Source organism: Bactrocera tryoni, chromosome 4 (assembly GCF_016617805.1).
Source record: "Bactrocera tryoni isolate S06 chromosome 4, CSIRO_BtryS06_freeze2, whole genome shotgun sequence".
In the NCBI taxonomy this organism is placed as follows: Eukaryota; Metazoa; Arthropoda; class Insecta; order Diptera; family Tephritidae; genus Bactrocera; species Bactrocera tryoni.
The window spans coordinates 75,455,684-75,473,774 of record NC_052502.1 but is presented as its reverse complement, the minus strand read 5'-3'; the positions used below and the strand labels follow the sequence as shown (position 1 = coordinate 75,473,774).

Here is an 18,091-nt window from a genome sequence, read left to right as displayed (position 1 = left end):
GCACAAAAGCAACAGATAACCACTCGATGGTGGTATAGAAAGTTCTGCAAATAAACGGTTTGGGAGATGTAGGTATGAAAATGTGACAGTATCCGCACCATAAGCATTTTAAACTACGCATAAGATAGTTAGATAGCAAACCAACTACTGTTCAAAATTATTTTAGGTTTCTTCAAGTAAAGGATTCGAAATTATACGAAATCGGAATATGTATGTACGTATATAGAAAAGAACATATTGGTTAATTTTTCATTACTTTGGTTCACCCTGTATTACCTGACGTTAATAATATTGCACAGCCGCAAACATATTGTTTTCACGGAAATTAATTTAAAAATTATAGCAGTAAATTCCTATTTTACAAGACATATTAAGATAAAATTTTATAATATGGAATAAAAATATCCGTAACGTTAATAAATTTTTAATACAATATCAGGTATACATTTTTCCCACATAAAAATCCTAAACACTGACAACACTTGCTGTCAAAAATTATCTAAATTCACAACTAATCAAACGCAACGAAGTTGAATTTCTTTTCTGCTGTTGATCAAACGCCCAACAATTTTTTGTTTTCCTATTAAACGCGTGTGATTTCTTTCTAAAGTTTGCAAAACATTCCAAAGCACAAATAAACAGCGATAACATCGTAATTTGACCGTGAGTGCAACCCTATAAGCAGCAGATAGCAGCGATGAACTTTCTCGGATTTGGCCAGTCGGCCGAGATCGATATCGTTTTTGACGGTGCGGAAAACAGGAAAACTGCCGAGGTCAAGTTAGAAGATGGAAAAATTGAAAAAATGTTGCTGTACTACGATGGCGAAACGGTGTCGGGCAAGGCATGTGCACTAAACTATAAGAAAAATATTTACAAAAGAATTATGTGAAGTTATGATGTTAGATAGAAGGGGGCGTATGCACACAATAAGTGATTTGCGGGGCGCTTGTGACGATGCAACACTGACAGCAGCCAACAGCTGAGTTGGCTATGGCTGTCCATTTCGTTGCTTTGCTGGGCCACTTGTTTGTTATGACTTCTATTAGAATCCAATTGGAATGGAACAATTGTTTTAATTGGCATAATTTTATCGTGTTAGCCGATGTAACATGTAAATATGATAATAGTGCATGTTTAGAATATTTGTATGTAAATTTTGTTCGTTTAGGATCGTCGTTTTCTTTTATTCTTGCAATAATAGAGGAACATTGTTTGAAATAGTTTTACGTTAGATATTTGCAGATATGTTTACTTTTAAGTACATATGTTATCACTAATAGATAATCTCTCTTGAACGCAGGTGAATGTGACTCTGAAGAAACCTGGGAGCAAATTGGAACACCAAGGGATTAAAATTGAATTTATTGGTCAAATCGAGTTGTTTTACGATCGTGGGAATCACCACGAATTCAAATGTATCACCAAAGCGTTAGCACGTCCCGGTGATCTTATACAAAACCACAGTTATCCCTTTGATTTTCAAAATGTTGAAAAACAATTTGAAGTTTATGCCGGTTCAAATGTACGTTTGCGTTATTTCTTGCGTGCAACTATTGTGCGTCGCATCAGTGATATTACACGTGAAGTGGACATTGCTGTACATACGCTTTGCAGTTATCCCGAATTGAACAGTCCTATTAAAATGGAGGTAGGCATCGAAGATTGCCTACATATTGAGTTCGAATACAATAAGAGTAAATACCATCTGAAAGATACAATAATTGGTAAGATATATTTCTTATTAGTGCGCATAAAAATTAAACACATGGAAATTGCAATTATTAAACGCGAATCAACTGGCACGGGTCCGAATATGTTCACTGAGAATGAGACAATCGCCAAGTACGAAATCATGGACGGTGCACCGGTGAAGGGTGAGAGCATACCAATACGTGTATTTCTTGCTGGTTACAATTTAACGCCCACTATGCGTGATATAAACAAGAAATTCTCGGTAAAGTACTTCCTAAATTTGGTGTTGATGGACACGGAGGATCGTCGATACTTTAAACAACAGGAGATAACACTTTGGCGTAAAGCGGACATACCACGCTACCACAACCAAGGACAGCAACAGCATACTAGTATGGTGCACGCACATCATCCGCAGCATGCTTCGGCACATTTAGCTAGTGGTCCTGCTGCACCCACAATGGCAAGTGTTGGCAGTAGTACCGTTGGCACTGGCATAGATAGTGATTCAAGCGCTACAGGTGCAGCGCCCGAGTCCAAAATGGGTTTGTTCACACGCGAGAGTCCCAATCAAGAATTCAGTCAACAAGTAGACTCTTTGCCCACATCACCAACAACACCACCGCCAGTAGAGCGCGGCATTGGTGATGGAGCTGCCGCTACTAACACTTCACCGGTTATGCTTTCCACTACACCACCACCATTACCGCCAGTGTCTGCAACAACAGCAACAACAACAGCGTCACAGCCTGAGCCGGATGATTTTCTTGCAGGCGAAACCCAACCGATACCAACGCCAGCAATGGATGCGGCACCGGACAAAGACGGTATGACTAATGTGTCGCTGGCACCCACCGATATAGATATCGATGTTGCGCCAACGAAATCTGAAACCAGTGGCGTGGAAACGAAGAAGCGAGAAACTGCCACACCGCTAATTGCGGATTGAGAAATATCTGCGCTAAAGGAACAGACAAACAATTAGTGTTGCAAGTGCTTAAAGCCGTCACTTTAAAAGCGAATTGCTAAACAGCAGTGCTATTTTTTGTTGGTTGGCTGTAATCCTAACAATTCTAACAATATTTAAAACAAGCTATTTCCTGGGCCTACGATTTAGTTACCATTTTGGCAAGGCACGCATTAAAGCACACAAACTCACAAGAGAAAAAAAATATGTTTTTTGTTGTTGTCCTCGTATCACCAATTATAATATACTGCTTACATAAAAACATGCCCTTATACTTATATACACCCTATATTTTTCAATATTAACATTTTTTAAAATCATCATTGTTTTCCCGAATTTCGTTAATATTACTACAGTAAAAACTCTATTTTAAAGCTAAATGAAAAATGTTACGCGTTGCGCAATGTAGTTTATAGTTAAAAACGAAGTATATCTTTGAAGAGAAGCAAAAGAATAAAGAGATATTTGTATCTTATAGAGTGTAAGTAAATCGTATATAAAATATATTATGTATTAAACAATTTATTAATAAACAAGGAAAAACAAATTCACCGTGTGCCGAGTTAATATAAGAAATAACTTGCAGACGTCAAACGGTATTCCATAATGTGGGTAATTTTTCAGATATTTTTTTAATATGTTTTATTTAATATATTAATTAATAATTTATATTTAATCCCAGGCTTCTTTTACTTTCAAATGTGCAAGTCTCTCCTCAATGGTTATGTGTGGTTTCATTTTGGTTAATGTGCGTCGGTCGTTCCACATTGCCAACTTAGCTTCAGTCTTTCCCAATTCTTTGGCATGACCCGACGATTCCTCCTACGTAAAAATAAGATTACTTTCAAAAAAAAAAAATTAATTATACATACCACAGTTAAGTAAGGGTGTCGCAACCATAACATATTTTGCTCCTGCCTTTCGTAATCACGACGTAGTGTTTCAATTGCGCGTTTGCTCACCGGTTTTATAAGTCGTCGCTTACCTCGAAAAATGTGTCCAGGCACGGTTTTTTTGAAGAAGTTAATTAACGTTAATTGCATTTTTATAAAAGTTTTCCGGATGTTATCACTTGCACGAGCCGAAAATTAAAACAGCTGATTCTTATGAACCAATAAACATACTGCACGCTTTTGACTTCACAGAAGTGTGTTCAATTGAGTAACTTATTGTATTGTGAATGATAAAACAAAAGATAAAGTTTTAAAAATTTTGTTTTTATTTTATACAAATTTTCTATACTATATTGGCAGATATTTATTTCGAAACTCTAAAAAAATATCACACGGTAAGTGCGCTGGACAAACAATTTTGTAAAACGTAAATCGAACTTTATTTGGCTAACAAAAAGTTATCAACAGGTATTTTTTTTTGTTTTAAATGCGTTTTATGGTACCCGTTGTTATCAATGTGCCAAAGCTGTATTCTCTTCATCTTTGTTATAGAAACGGTCCATGTAATGCACAATTTCAAATCCTACTTCTACCATAATCAATATAATAATCATCCATTCTAACCGAGTGTGATGTGCCTCATCCAAATTGTGCGAAATCAGTTCTGCCAATTCCACACAATGATTTATCTTCTCATTCATCACCTTTGTTCGTCTTGAAATACTGAAGTAAGAGCAAACTTGCAAATATAAGGCCTCCAACTCTTCGCGGTCCCAGTAGAAGTCTGGAGTATCTAGCAAGTCGGATGCCAAGTTTATCTCGTGCCTCAATGCGAATAGCTCACCTGTTTTTCGCAATACCTCGGCTCGTGACATTCGTATGCGTCGCCCCCGTTTTAGATCGTCTGTGAGATATTCAATGGAATCTATGTAACGGTCGAGCATGGCCTCCCACATACCTAGCTTTATAGAAGTTGCCATTGCATTGGAGAAAGTGTACTTTTGCAGAAAATTATCACCGTCCGAGGAAAGAAAAAATTTTCCATTATTAAAAAAAGCGCGTGCCACCTCTGTATCTGATGCGGACACCAAATCACCTTCAACATCAACGGCAGATGATGGAATGTACATGTAAGGCATCACCTCGCTTTCGCCACGCACTAACGGACTTAAGTATGGATCCTTTTCGTATGGACGCAAAAATGATAATAGATTATTTGTTTCGATTTCATTGAAATTCCACAATACTACTGAACCTTCACGGAAGAAAATAATATCACGCGTTTCCTTTCCCACAGGATATTTCGCTGTAGCATAAAGCACATTTTGTTCCACACCCAAATTATCTGTAGAAAAATATTTTTTAACTGTGTACAAATTTTGTTCGTTTAAGCCCTTCATTAGTGCTTCCATATCATATTCTTCGGCAGTCGTAAAAGCCGATACATTGAAAAATCCTTCTGCAGACAGATTTTCAAAACCGTGGTCATCCCATTTTTTGCGTAAGGTGCGTTTTTTTAAAACTTGTGCAACCGATGCACCAACACTGACTTGTTGTGCGACTTTGCGGCAATGCGCCAATGGTGGTGAGAACTTTAGATCGAATCGTTTCAGCTTTGGATCAAATTGCGTCAAAGATTTCTTTACGGCACAGTATGTGTTGCCAATGTTTATTTGACGATATAAGACACTTGTTGACCTCTGCATTAAAGCTGTGCCACCAGCACATCTAGCAAACACGAGCCGTGGAAAGTTCATGTTTTCACCAAATTTAAATTTTGTTATATTTTAGTAATATTTAATTCTCCTAATCTTGCTCACATCTATCTAACCGGGTTTCCTTGAACAGATGACAAGACAAGTGTTCAGTATCAGTCGCGTACAGATATTTCGCTAAGCACGTTCAGTTACAGCTTCTGTAAAAAAAAATACCTGGTCTAGGTTAGTGTTTATTGTGAACTTTATGATAAAAGTGTGTAATCTGGCAATAATATTTTTATATTTTCTATTGGTCTTTGGAAGAAGGCCCGGTGAAGTGTAAACAATTATTGTTTATATATTTTGTTAAACCAAAAATACGCATAAACCAAAATTAATAGCGCTTGAATGTGCCTAACTTTTTACTTGTTTTCTTAAAACGTTGAAAAAATGAAAATTGCAGTAGAGGGCTGTGCTCATGGCGAGCTGGAAAAGATCTATGAAACCATTCAAAGCATTGAAAATGAAGAGGGCTTTAAAGTTGACTTGTTGCTTTGCTGCGGTGATTTTCAGGCTACCCGCAATCTCGAAGATTTGCAGACGATGGCTGTGCCACAAAAGTATTTGGATATGTGTACCTTTTACAAGTTAGTCATACATATATATAAGTATATATATTTTCCCGTAGTTCCTAGGTGGAACATAGTCATAACCGTGTAAAATTTGCAACATATCACTTAACTATTCTTATTTTTAGATACTACAGCGGTGAGCTAGTGGCGCCTATACTAACGATTTTTATAGGGGGTAATCATGAGGCCTCCAATTATCTACAAGAACTTCCGTACGGTGGTTGGGTAGCGCCTAATATTTACTACCTAGGGTATGCGGGAGTTGTGAATGTTAATGGCGTACGCATAGCAGGCTTATCAGGTATCTACAAAGGTCACGACTATTTACGTGGACGCTTTGAATATGCGCCTTACACGGACGCCACACGCACCAGTGTTTACCATGTGCGACAGCTGGAAGTGTTTCGTTTAAAACAATTATCTGGTGAAACAGATATATTTATGTCACACGATTGGCCGCGTAATATATACAATTATGGCAATAAATCTCAATTGGCACGTTTCAAACCACATTTTCGCGATGAAATGGATAGAGGTCAACTAGGAAGTAGACCTTGTGAGGACCTACTAAAAATGTTGAAACCCAAGTACTGGTTCGCCGCACATTTACATTGTAAATTCGCCGCAGTGGTACCACATGATGAAGTGGATGATTGCAGTTTAGAAACTGATGCAAGAAATTGCGAAGAAAGAGATTTGAAGCAAAAAGGAGTTAGCGAGAACAAGGACGAAAATATAACTAAATTTTTAGCTTTAGATAAATGTTTGCCCAAACGACGCTTCCTGCAATTACTCGACATTGAAACTTCACAATTTTCTGAAGGCGAAATTCGCATGGAATATGATCTTGAGTGGTTAACAATACTTTACTTGACGAATCATTTGACAAATGTTAAAGCCTCCAAATACTATCTACCGGGTCCACAAAATGCAGCCAGCACTGAGCGTTATAATTTTACACCCACCGTTGATGAAAAGGAACACGTACGCAATAAATTTGCCGCTGACTTGGAGGTGCCAAAAAACTTCGCCCGCACTGTTGAATCATACAACCCTAATGAAGATAATAATGGACACGTACCGCAACCGAAAGCCCAAATTAACCCACAGTCTCAGCAGTTTTGCGATGCTTTAGGTATTGACGATCCTGTCAGCCTAGCGTTAATAATTGGCGGACACGAACTGAACTACTCGGCTACACTAAATGAAAGCACAGACACAGAGTTCAATGATTCCGCTACATCCTTGCAAACGGAACACTCCAGCTTGAATATGTCAGGTAGCACAGGCGATGCGTTATCGCCACGGCAGATAAGTCCTTTTAAACGGAAGAGTAGCATGGGTCTGAATTTGCCAAAACCCATAGCTGAAGTGGAAGGTGTGGAAAATGAGCTTGAAGTGAAAAATTCCGATGAAATTCATATTGATAATAGCTCTGGGGATGAAACAGAAAAGGTGCTTTCATTGGGAGTGGAAACAACAAACGAAGTTGATGAGGAGACGAATGTTTTGAGTGCGAAACCACCGATAAAAAAATTTAAAAGACGTAATCAAAGCGTGTACATGAACGAAGATAAAGAGGTAGAGGAGTAAGTCCCTTATTAACATATTCCGAATATTTGCTTTTTTTAATTATGTGAAAAACGTAAAACTGATAATTTAATAAAGAAACTACATAAATTTCGACAGAAATATTATTTATTATTATATAATGCACTTGTTCTATGTTATATACATTTTTTATAGTAAAATAATAAACATTTATTTTTTAAAATTAAACAACTTTGGTAACACATCACCACACTTAGCAGACAGCTTTAAGTCGGCCAAATGATCGGCGCGCGTCTCGCCAATATTTACAATTGCAACTGGCAGGTTAAGGTCCTTCGTTTGCAATACCATACGATAACCTGAAAACACAAGCAAACTGGAACCGAGCACTAACAACCCATCGCTATTGTAAATCATTTTCGCGATCTGTTCCACACGTGACTTTGGCACATTATCTCCAAAGAATACAATCTCGGGTTTCAGATGTCCGCTGCACTCCGGACATTGTGGTATGCGAAAGTTGGCAACGTACTCGGCAGGTATTTCCACATCACCATCTGGGCGTATCATATCTGGTGCATCACGAAATTCCGGATTTAAGCTGTTTAATATATCCTGGAATTTATGCCGATCGATTCGATATTCGCATGATAAACATTTCACCACATAACCACTACCATGTAATTCGATTACATTCTTGCTGCCTGCCTTTGTGTGCAATCGGTCGACATTCTGCGTTACAACCGATTGTATGCGTCCTTCGCGTTCGAAACGTGCCACTGCATGATGTGTACGATTGGGCTCTGTAGCCGAAAAGCTTGGCCAACCGACAAAATTCCGTGCCCAATAGCGTTGACGTACGTTAGCAAAGCGCACAAATTCCATGTGTTGTATGGGTTTGTGATTAGTGCGTGCGTAAAGTCCTACGCCTTCAGAGCGGTAGTCAGGTATGCCTGTCAGTGTTTACACTTATAAGTTGGGTTTTCACATCAATCAAGCTTTCTGTGCATAATTTTAATGCATACCAGACTCTGTTGATATTCCAGCGCCAGTTAACACAACTATATTGGACTTCGACATCAAGAAATCCTGTAGGCGTTTGATGTCCTCCTCCAACACCGGATTATGTTTAGGCACATACTGTTGTTTCGCGGCCCATTTATTGCTAGATAAATGAAAGCGTAATATTTGACTGAAACGCATTATATTCCAGTTTTTTTAGCAAAAAGGTTCAATGTACTAGTAAAAAACAAATCACATAACAATAAAAATACAACTGCGTGTACATATACTATAAACAAAACAAAAACAGCTGTTTGCACAGTCACAATGATCTAAATAACTTTAGTACTTTTACTTCCAGAATTAATGAATATTTTTACCACAATTTGAATAATTAAGTTTACAACAAATAACTATTTTCAACAAAATAATTGAAACTTTTACAAAATGTTTTAATAATTTTAACAGCATATTAGAAAATAATACGCATGGCTTCCTTAATTTATACGTGCTTATGACCACTTGATTTTACATGTCTTCATCTAATAAGGAAATAAACTTAAGTAAGATAATTTTGTTATAATTTGTGAATAATTATATCGCAATTCGGAATTAATATATTGCTAAATCATTACTAAAATACTTAAAAAATTTAAATAAATTTGTACGTGCTTTTTCGCAATTGCATTTGAAGTTTTCTGGTAACATCGACATCATTTCACTTCATTTTCGTTTTCACGAAACATTCGAAGTATTCACGAGCGTTCAGTGTACGATGCAAAAGAGGCAAAAGTCAGTTTGTCAGTTTGAATCAGTTGAAATGCAACCGTTTAGGAGTTTTGCCGGTGATTATTAAGTATTTTAAGCGTTTTTGATATGTGAATGTGTACGTTTAGCTGTAATTAATTATCGCTGCTGTTCCCTCTTGTATTAAGTGCATTTGGTGTAAATTTGCTTGTTGTGCTTCCAGTGCGCTACACTTGATGTGCAATAAAAACAGTTTGTGTTCATAATTTGCACTCCATTAATATTTTGCGCACGCACACCTAAATTGTGATATTAAACAACAGAAAAAGAAAATTGTGAAAGTTGTAAGAAGTATTAAAGTAAAAATATTGGTATATAAGCGAGATAAACAAGACAGCGAAACTTCGTTAGCAGCTGCAACAAATACAAGAACGACGCGAATCAACAGCTCTGCTTCCACGTACACTGTGAATTGACGCAACGTGCTGTTCTTGCTCCTTTTATTCTGTCTGCTTCGCAAGAAAATTTGCTGTCATCGACGCTGACGTCGCCGCTAACCGAATTTTGCTGCAGAAACCGCAACGCTACGTATGTGAAATTTGATTATTGTTTTTTTTCGTGTTGTGTTGGGTGCGTTGACTATACGCTGTATTAATTTATAGCGTTTATTACAAGTTTTGTTTCTTTTCTCAATCGAAAGAATATACCATAACTAGAAGTGAACAAACAAAAGTAAAACGAATTATTAAATCCATAATTGAAGAAAGTTGCTGCTTAAGTAAAAGAAGAATACAGGACAACAGCAAAAAGACAAAATGTCAGACACAAAATCGGTAAGTTTAGTAATTAAACCTTAAAAATTCCGTAAATTTTTCGAAACCTCCAGTCTATACGTACTTATAACACCATTTTTTGTTCAATTTGTTTCTATATTGAGTTTTATTTATAAATTCGCTGTACGAGAGCTGCACATAAATGAAACAGTCATTCAAGGGCGCGGTTGTCGTTGCAGCAGGTCAATCCGAGAGCAGTTTGCTTCATTAGCTGACAGCATGTGTGCCTGTATGCTTGTTTTCCTTGCTGCCTGCGTCTTCCCATGCCTTTTTCTGGTTTTGCGGGTTTGTTTCTCCTTTTTGACTGAGCATTGCTAAAAATATTGTATATCATTATTAAATGAGTGGAAATGCTCAAGAGAGAAATTTATAAAAAATATACAATGTTCTTTGAAATTTCTCACAAATAAAGCGATCCTATCACAAACATTGAATTTGCTCTGCTCAAACCCCTACGTAGAATTCACATACTTTATTAACATATGCAGCTGTAGCATTGATATGTATTCCAGAGAATGATTGTACATATAACAATGTTATCAAAGTCAGAAAAATCAAATATTTGCGCTGAAAGGGACAAAATTATACCCAGAAATTAGTCTGAATGCACAAAGCCCCCTACCTATGAACTGCAACCCTTTGATAACTTCAGCACAAAGTCAATTGAACTCAAAAAACACGAGCAACCTAAATTGTCGGGGGTGTTTCATTAATGCAAATTGCGCATTTTATCTCCCAACACCTTTTATCCTTTTTGCAACTTGTATTTTTATTTGTATTGGTGATAGTGAGGATTTTTATGAGTAAGCAGCATCAAAGGAGGAATTGTTGTTAGCATTAGTCACTATGTACATTTTGTTTTGCTAAAACCGGCTTTTTGTTCATACACATACCAGCTCAATTTCAAAGCTCGTAAAAGCTAATTAAAATTAAAGAGTTCAGATAATATTTAAATTGCAAAGAATATTTTTGATGTTCTTTTTTTTTAGTATACACTAAGTACATGCTTGAAACCTGTCTCAAAATTAATAAATTAAAAAAAAACAAATTTCTATAATTGTTTGTTATATGACTTTTATCAATTGAACTACCTAGATATGGATTGTTTGTATGCAAACATCAACCACGTCAAGATAAAGTGTGAAACTCATTGCTAATAGCTCCAAAGTAGATAATGTATAGTAAGTGTATATTATGGTCTCCATAATACACACAATATACTTTCTATTATTTAACATATTAATGCTTAAAAGCCATACAACAAAATCGTATGTTTTCAATAACCAAACAAAGAGGTGAGGAAGACATATGAGATATGTATGTAAGTATTGTGACTGAAAAATGTATTAGTTTCAGTTTTCTGTGCCCTATTTGATTTTTGTTTATTTTCATCCGTATCTAGTACATCAGCCCTATTTTCAGTTACTTTATCAATTGGACCGTTACACCATGGTTTTTTAACAAAATTTCATAACTGCAGCTCCTCCCAAAAGCTTTTAATTGGATTGAAGTCGGGAAGACTGACTTGGCCAATTAAGAGAACTCACATCGTTGTTCTGAAACCAAGATCTTACCGACTCAAAGTTTGTTTAGGATCGTTATCCTGTAGAATTTTTCATATTAGTGGCATACCTTCCTTAGCATATGGCAGCATCATCGTGTTCTCCAAGATGTCTCTATATTGGAATCTATTCATGGTCTCTAATTTTAGTTTCATTCGGTTTAGAAATTCTAAATTAATCTTAATTATGCACAATTGCGCCACTACGGTGACAACCTTAATTTGCATGCAATATGGTATATACTAACAGACTCGTCTCCAAAAGTCAGTCAGCTCAAACAAACTCGAACATATCCGTTTGACAAGTGGTAGACAGTTCAATCACCTTTATGACAACAACAACGAAAGGAAAATGTAAAGAACACATTAATAAAAATGAAAATAAAAAAAAATAAATAAAAAGAATCGTCGCCGGGGACGGGTGTTGTACACAAAAAGCGAGTAGTAGCAAACAGTACCCCGAATTAGAACGCTACTGCAACACCCACGAATGCTAAGCAGTGCCAGAGCGCAAAAATTCAAACAATAAGTACTCGTAAAGCATACGAATGGACTCCTAAGTGTAAAAGTTGCTGTAAGTGCCGTACTGGCGGTACCGACGCTAGCTGACGGTCTGTCTGTTTTTAAATTGTGGCATGCCAATATGAAACCATTTGAGCGAGTGAGAATTGTTGAATTATTAATTCAGTATGCTGAATTGTAATGTTGAATTAACCTACAGGCGTACCGAAGTACGAGCAGACAGTAACGCCGTTATGCATTCTTATCTGCCTTGAAGCGCATTTCAAGTGCCCTCCAACGAACACTGCCGCTGGAAATGCAATGTTTCCATTGTTTCGTTTTGCTGTGACTATAGTCCCTCAAAGTGTTTGTATTTGTATATGTAAAGCGTGTAAATTATGTCGTCAATGCTGTTACGAGCGTTATTCATTCTTGACTATACAATCAACCTAGCGGTTCGCGTTACAGATCGATTTGCTTGTATACTCCCTTCCCCGCCTGCCTTTCGGATGTGTCCCCTCTTCACCCAGCGAAATAATTTCTTTTTGTATAGAAAGCGTTTATGATAAGTGTGTTGTTAGTACGCAAAATATTTTGCTCTGATTGAAATGCAATGCACGCAGTATGACTACAATTTCTTATCGTTTGTGTTTGCGAAAGCGAAAATTCCATTGCTTCGGAGCGTTGTTTATGGGCTTTATTTTGTTATTTATATTGAAAATGTTATGAATTAAAAATTTCTGACTGATGTGTGATTTCGTATTTAATATGCTTCAACAGCTGGACATTTTTAATAAAGGTCTGCGTAAATGTTCATTTTCTTTATTTCTACGGACCAAGTTTGCGAAATTGAAAGAGAAATAATTTTTTAAAGGTAGACTAGCTTATGTGATTGGATCAAGTATGTAGTTAAATATATACATACATGCATATATACTTTGCATTCATCGAAGCTCAGAAATTTATAGTGCTATATGAATAAGTGGGCAAATATGCAGGAAATTACCAATACTGTATTTATATTGTGGCGACTATGGAACAAGGTATGTATATTAAAAAAGCTACGAAATTGGTAACACCCAGAAGTAAAGGTCGGAGACCCTATAAAATGTATATATGAATGTTCAGCGAGTCAAGTGGTTTTAACCATGTCCACCTGTCTGTCTGTATATATTTTTCATCATTTTCCCCCTAAGAAGATGCGCATTTGTCAGAACTATATCAGACCACAATAACTGTCATACAAACTTAACGATCAATTTCTTTCTGTTTCTGCTTTTTCTTAAGTTACCTTGTGACTTTCATATCAAATCACATCCTGCCTCGAGAATCACCTGAACACTGGCTAGGCACGGCGCTGCTTTACTTATACATAGCCGACTCCTCTTTAGTCACCTTGTAATTTCCAAATCAAACCACATCGCGGCTTGAGAGTCACCTAAAACACCTAGCATTTTGTAATACAACTCAATCCATGCTTTGTATTTAATGCCAAATTTACTCTTTCATAATCGGTTTGATTTTAAAATCCTACTGTAATTCCTCTTAATTCTAAACTCAGTTATTTACAATTAACAAGTACATCATATTTCAAAGCAATGCAATATCAAAACAACAACAATAGCATAATTGCATTACAAACACCTAATTCGCTTTTAATTCACCACAAATCTTCACACGACTAGCCGTCAGTGCGCTTTCGGTGGCATTAAATGCATTGTTGGTGTATTATGGCATTTATTTTTGTTTTTTTGTGTTTCGTATTACAGTGTGCAGTGAGGTTATATTTTAAGTTACTCATGTTCAGCTAGAATTTTTTTGTGCTTAATATGGGCTAAACGAAAATTTATAACAATATAAACTTGTTTTAATATTGAAGTTATTTAGAAAATGTAAATAAATTTACAATTGTCAACTTATGCACATGTAAAAGTTAAGCACTGACCCAACCCATCTTGTCGACTCATTAAATACAGTACAAACACTGCTGAATGACTGCAATTTTCATTTTCTCTTGCTTTATGCTATTTGTGTGGGGTGTAAGGTGTATAAGACACGCGGCTGATGTGCCGTCACGTTTCTATAGTGGCTATGCGATCGCCTGTTCGCTCGAATGACTAACCAACCAGTCAGCCATATACTTACCACAAAAGCTTAACCACTAACTACGGGAACAATCAGTGTTGTCTGGGGCATTAATTACAACACTGTTACATTCAGTTCAATTTCACACTACTATCGTGTTCTCTCACCCGAAAACTTCTTTCTCCACCAAAACTATGTTTTTATTACGTATTTTGACTTTATTTTCGTTTTTAGTTTTCGAGCATTGAAACACCTGGCTATGTGGGCTTTGCCAATCTACCGAATCAGGTACATCGTAAATCGGTGAAGAAAGGTTTTGAATTCACGCTGATGGTGGTCGGTGAGTCGGGTTTGGGGAAGTCTACATTGGTCAACAGCCTGTTCCTGACAGATTTGTATCCGGAGCGCGTGATACCAGATGCCATTGGTGAGTTGTCATGTGTAATTATGCATTTGTATAAATTTTAAATTTTTGCCATTTTTGTTTTTAGAAAAACAAAAACAAACCGTGAAACTAGAAGCCTCCACAGTTGAGATAGAGGAGCGCGGTGTCAAATTGCGCCTAACAGTTGTGGACACGCCGGGCTTTGGAGATGCTATAGATAATTCGGATAGTTTTAGCGCCATACTAGAATATATAGACGAACAGTATGAACGTTTTTTGCGCGATGAGAGCGGACTGAATCGGCGCAATATTGTGGACAATCGTATACACTGCTGTTTCTATTTTATATCGCCTTTCGGGCATGGGTAAGTCGTCATAGTGGACCTTCAGACGCAAAGCAACAAAGTCGCTGGCAACACTTGGTGAAAAGACAAATAATTTCTTATAAGTAATGACTTCTTTAACTCGCTGACGCAATGCGTATAATTCCCCTATTCTTTTGGTCGAATTAGTAATTTTTTTTTGACAATTTTCCGTTAAAATCAGGTATCTTTTATCCTTTGAGCCCTTTGGAAGTAGAGACGGATTTTTGTTGGAAACAGATATCTTGGTTACTGTATTATGTTCTATTCGTAATGAAGAGATCTCGATAGACCACCACCTACCATTTGCACTTGCCTGTATATAATTGTAAAATATTTATATAACTATAAAACCTTGTTAATCATCCGCTCCGTTGTTTTATTCTACAGCCTCAAACCTTTAGATGTTGAATTTATGAAGAAATTACACTCTAAAGTGAATATAGTGCCTGTGATCGCGAAAGCTGACTGCCTCACAAAGAAGGAGATTCTACGCCTCAAATGCCGGATTATGCAAGAAATTGAGGATCATGGCATTAAAATATATCCACTGCCCGATTGTGATTCCGACGAGGATGAGGACTATAAAGAGCAAGTTAAACAGCTGAAAGAGGCCGTGCCATTCGCAGTATGCGGTGCGAATACGCTGCTGGAGGTGAAGGGCAAGAAAGTGCGTGGACGCTTGTATCCCTGGGGTGTCGTGGAGGTGGAAAATCCCGATCACTGTGATTTCATCAAATTACGCACAATGTTAATGTGAGCTAAGCAATTGGATTTTTTAATAAATGCCATTTAAATTTTTTTTTGTTTCAATTTCAGCACACACATGCAGGACCTGCAAGAGGTCACACAAGAGGTGCACTATGAAAACTACCGTTCCGAACGTTTAGCCAAAGGACGCAAGGAGAATGGCATGAAAGTCGAGCGTGATTCCATGGTACCAACACAGATTGTCGTGAACAGCGTCATTTCCGAGAAGGACCGAATATTGCAAGAGAAGGAAGCGGAATTGCGACGCATGCAAGAGATGTTGGCACAAATGCAGGCCAAAATACAAGCGCAACAGTAGGTGTAGCGTACGCATCTTATTCATATACATATATATAGAACAGGTGTAAGCATAAAAACAATATACAACAAACGCAACTAAAGCAGCAGTAACAATAATCAGATATAAGGCAAGCATGTACCAACGGCTGCTGCTCAGTTATGATGGATATAAAGCAAAGCACGGCTTAGCATTGCATTCCTATTAGTCACAACTACAACAAGAGCGCGCAAATGAAAAAGACAAATAAGAACTTGTATGCACGGTGCTTGTTAAACATGTATACATACATATAAACGCAGAAAAAACTTGCAAATAATGTTTTAAAAGCACGTTTTGTTTTATTTCGACAACTTGTGTTGGAATTTTGCGATAGCTTTTACGCATATACTTTCATATAGGCATTATTTTTGTAATTCGTAAACCTTTATATTAAAAAAGAAAAAATATGGCGTATTATTTTTTACATATATAATTAATAATAATTATGCTTATGTTTAATATTAGCTTATAAAACACGCATACAAACATATTTTGTATTTTTTTTTGTTGTTTTCATGCTGGAAAATAATTTATATACACAAACATATACTATATTCTTGTAAGCGTAAAACAAAATTTTAATTACAAACGTTGCGTATTTAAGCAACAAATACAAACACATACATTTCATTTTCAAATACAACATGTTTTAAGTCGTAACAATAATAACGAAAGAACTCAGTACAACTTCCAACACATAAACTTTTATAATATTGTTTAAACATTTTTCAAACACACACCTTGAAACACATTCTAAATTTTGCTCATAACTAAATTATAACTAATTTATATATGTATATACGCATACCATACATAATCACTAAGCAATTGTCGTACATATATTACACTGTAACATAAAAATTTAAAAATATTTACACACAAATGTCTTCAAATGATTCCTCGCACACTTTTATGTTGCTTTGCCAATAACGCCTATGTGCTACACCAGTTCCGCCCCGTTACTTTTAACTGTAGACACATGTCAACAAATATTTGCATTATTATGCATGCTTATACATACATAATTGTTTTACAGCCATCAAACTTTAAGAAACCACACTTGTACATGCTTATTCATGTAAATGTTACAAAAAGTTATGAAAAAGAAAATACTTTGAACCTAAATGCCGGCATATGCTAGCTAGTTATAAATCAGTTTTGAAAATTCATAAAAAATTCGGCGAAAAGTATATTGTATAACGAACTTGCTTAAATTTAAATTGTAAGCCTAAATTAAAGACAATGCTTGTCATTTATAAATATACAATTTTTTAACAATTCAAATTACACATTAAATTTTATCTCTACAGAAAAAAATTAACCTAAACGTATATTTGGCATTTCATTATGCAGTTCATGCGCCTTACCACAACAGTATATTTAAAACTGACTCCAAAGTGAAACTCGAACAAACTTGTTAGATTTTTCTCATTATAAATCAATGTAAACTTTTTTAAATATACGCTTGGTGCTCTGGCTTTTCTCCTCCATAGATTTTCCTATACATACACACAGTGCTAATAAGCAAATCTTGGGTAATATACCCAGTACCATACATATGAACGATTTAGAATCATAGTACATGCAAATTAATTGAGAAAATTAAGATTATTAAATATTTTGTAAAAGTTTAATGCTAATTACATATGTACAATTACAAATGCCGCATTGAAAATAAATATACATGTATATAAATATATACATACATATTTATGCGTATTTCATAAATAAGAGTACATGCATATACATATGTATATTTGCGCCAGTCAAAAAAGGGAATACAGACGATTTGCTGTTGATTAACTCAGTTATGCAATAATTACTAATAAACACCACTAGTTAAACAATTTCAATTAAAATAACAAAAAATATAAAAACAAGAATTGCTAGCTGCAATTGCATGCATAGTCTGAGTTGTATCTTATGGTTGATGTACAGTGGCATATACATATATGTTTATTAAGTCGGACAATGCAAAGAAACATGTAATTATAAAAATATAAGTTATATGATAATAAAAAATATAAATACATTTATACTCGCTTTTATACCTACATAAAAATAACATGCTGTATTTTTTGGTTATTGCT

At 36.0% G+C, this 18,091-nt stretch overlaps 6 protein-coding genes across 7 annotated transcripts; 3 read left to right on the top strand and 3 right to left on the bottom strand.

Annotated features, from left to right (window-relative positions):
- Window positions 1–500: 500 nt before the first annotated feature.
- Window positions 501–2,926, top strand: LOC120776193 (vacuolar protein sorting-associated protein 26). Its single transcript, XM_040106819.1, has 2 exons — window positions 501–844; window positions 1,304–2,926. The coding sequence occupies exons 1-2, from the start codon at window positions 698–700 to the stop codon at window positions 2,642–2,644; spliced, it is 1,488 nt and encodes a 495-aa protein (XP_039962753.1). The 5' UTR covers window positions 501–697; the 3' UTR covers window positions 2,645–2,926.
- A 240-nt stretch (window positions 2,927–3,166) lies between these two features.
- On the bottom strand, window positions 3,167–3,779 carry LOC120776195 (ribosomal protein 63, mitochondrial). Its single transcript, XM_040106821.1, has 2 exons — window positions 3,535–3,779; window positions 3,167–3,484 (listed from the first exon to the last, which is right to left on the bottom strand). Exons 1-2 carry the CDS (start codon window positions 3,703–3,705, stop codon window positions 3,335–3,337), a joined length of 321 nt encoding a protein of 106 aa, XP_039962755.1. The 5' UTR covers window positions 3,706–3,779; the 3' UTR covers window positions 3,167–3,334.
- Window positions 3,780–3,955: 176 nt separating this feature from the next.
- On the bottom strand, window positions 3,956–5,417 carry LOC120776194 (required for meiotic nuclear division protein 1 homolog). Its single transcript, XM_040106820.1, has one exon. It carries the CDS (start codon window positions 5,310–5,312, stop codon window positions 4,068–4,070), a length of 1,245 nt encoding a protein of 414 aa, XP_039962754.1. The 5' UTR covers window positions 5,313–5,417; the 3' UTR covers window positions 3,956–4,067.
- Window positions 5,418–5,553: 136 nt separating this feature from the next.
- Window positions 5,554–7,570, top strand: LOC120776192 (lariat debranching enzyme). The gene is made up of 2 exons (XM_040106817.1): window positions 5,554–5,899; window positions 6,010–7,570. The coding sequence occupies exons 1-2, from the start codon at window positions 5,703–5,705 to the stop codon at window positions 7,475–7,477; spliced, it is 1,665 nt and encodes a 554-aa protein (XP_039962751.1). The 5' UTR covers window positions 5,554–5,702; the 3' UTR covers window positions 7,478–7,570.
- A 32-nt stretch (window positions 7,571–7,602) lies between these two features.
- On the bottom strand, window positions 7,603–8,729 carry LOC120776191 (NAD-dependent protein deacylase Sirt4). The gene is made up of 2 exons (XM_040106816.1): window positions 8,461–8,729; window positions 7,603–8,388 (listed from the first exon to the last, which is right to left on the bottom strand). Exons 1-2 carry the CDS (start codon window positions 8,636–8,638, stop codon window positions 7,646–7,648), a joined length of 921 nt encoding a protein of 306 aa, XP_039962750.1. The 5' UTR covers window positions 8,639–8,729; the 3' UTR covers window positions 7,603–7,645.
- Window positions 8,730–9,202: 473 nt separating this feature from the next.
- Window positions 9,203–16,435, top strand: LOC120775890 (septin-1). 2 transcript variants are annotated; one of them, XM_040106280.1, is made up of 6 exons: window positions 9,203–9,772; window positions 9,885–10,017; window positions 14,399–14,591; window positions 14,656–14,914; window positions 15,302–15,667; window positions 15,731–16,435. In XM_040106280.1, the coding sequence occupies exons 2-6, from the start codon at window positions 10,000–10,002 to the stop codon at window positions 15,978–15,980; spliced, it is 1,086 nt and encodes a 361-aa protein (XP_039962214.1). In that variant the 5' UTR covers window positions 9,203–9,772; window positions 9,885–9,999; the 3' UTR covers window positions 15,981–16,435. The 2 variants fall into 2 exon arrangements, with proteins under 2 accessions (XP_039962214.1, XP_039962212.1); XM_040106278.1 differs by having other exon boundaries at window positions 9,203–10,017.
- Window positions 16,436–18,091: the final 1,656 nt, after the last annotated feature.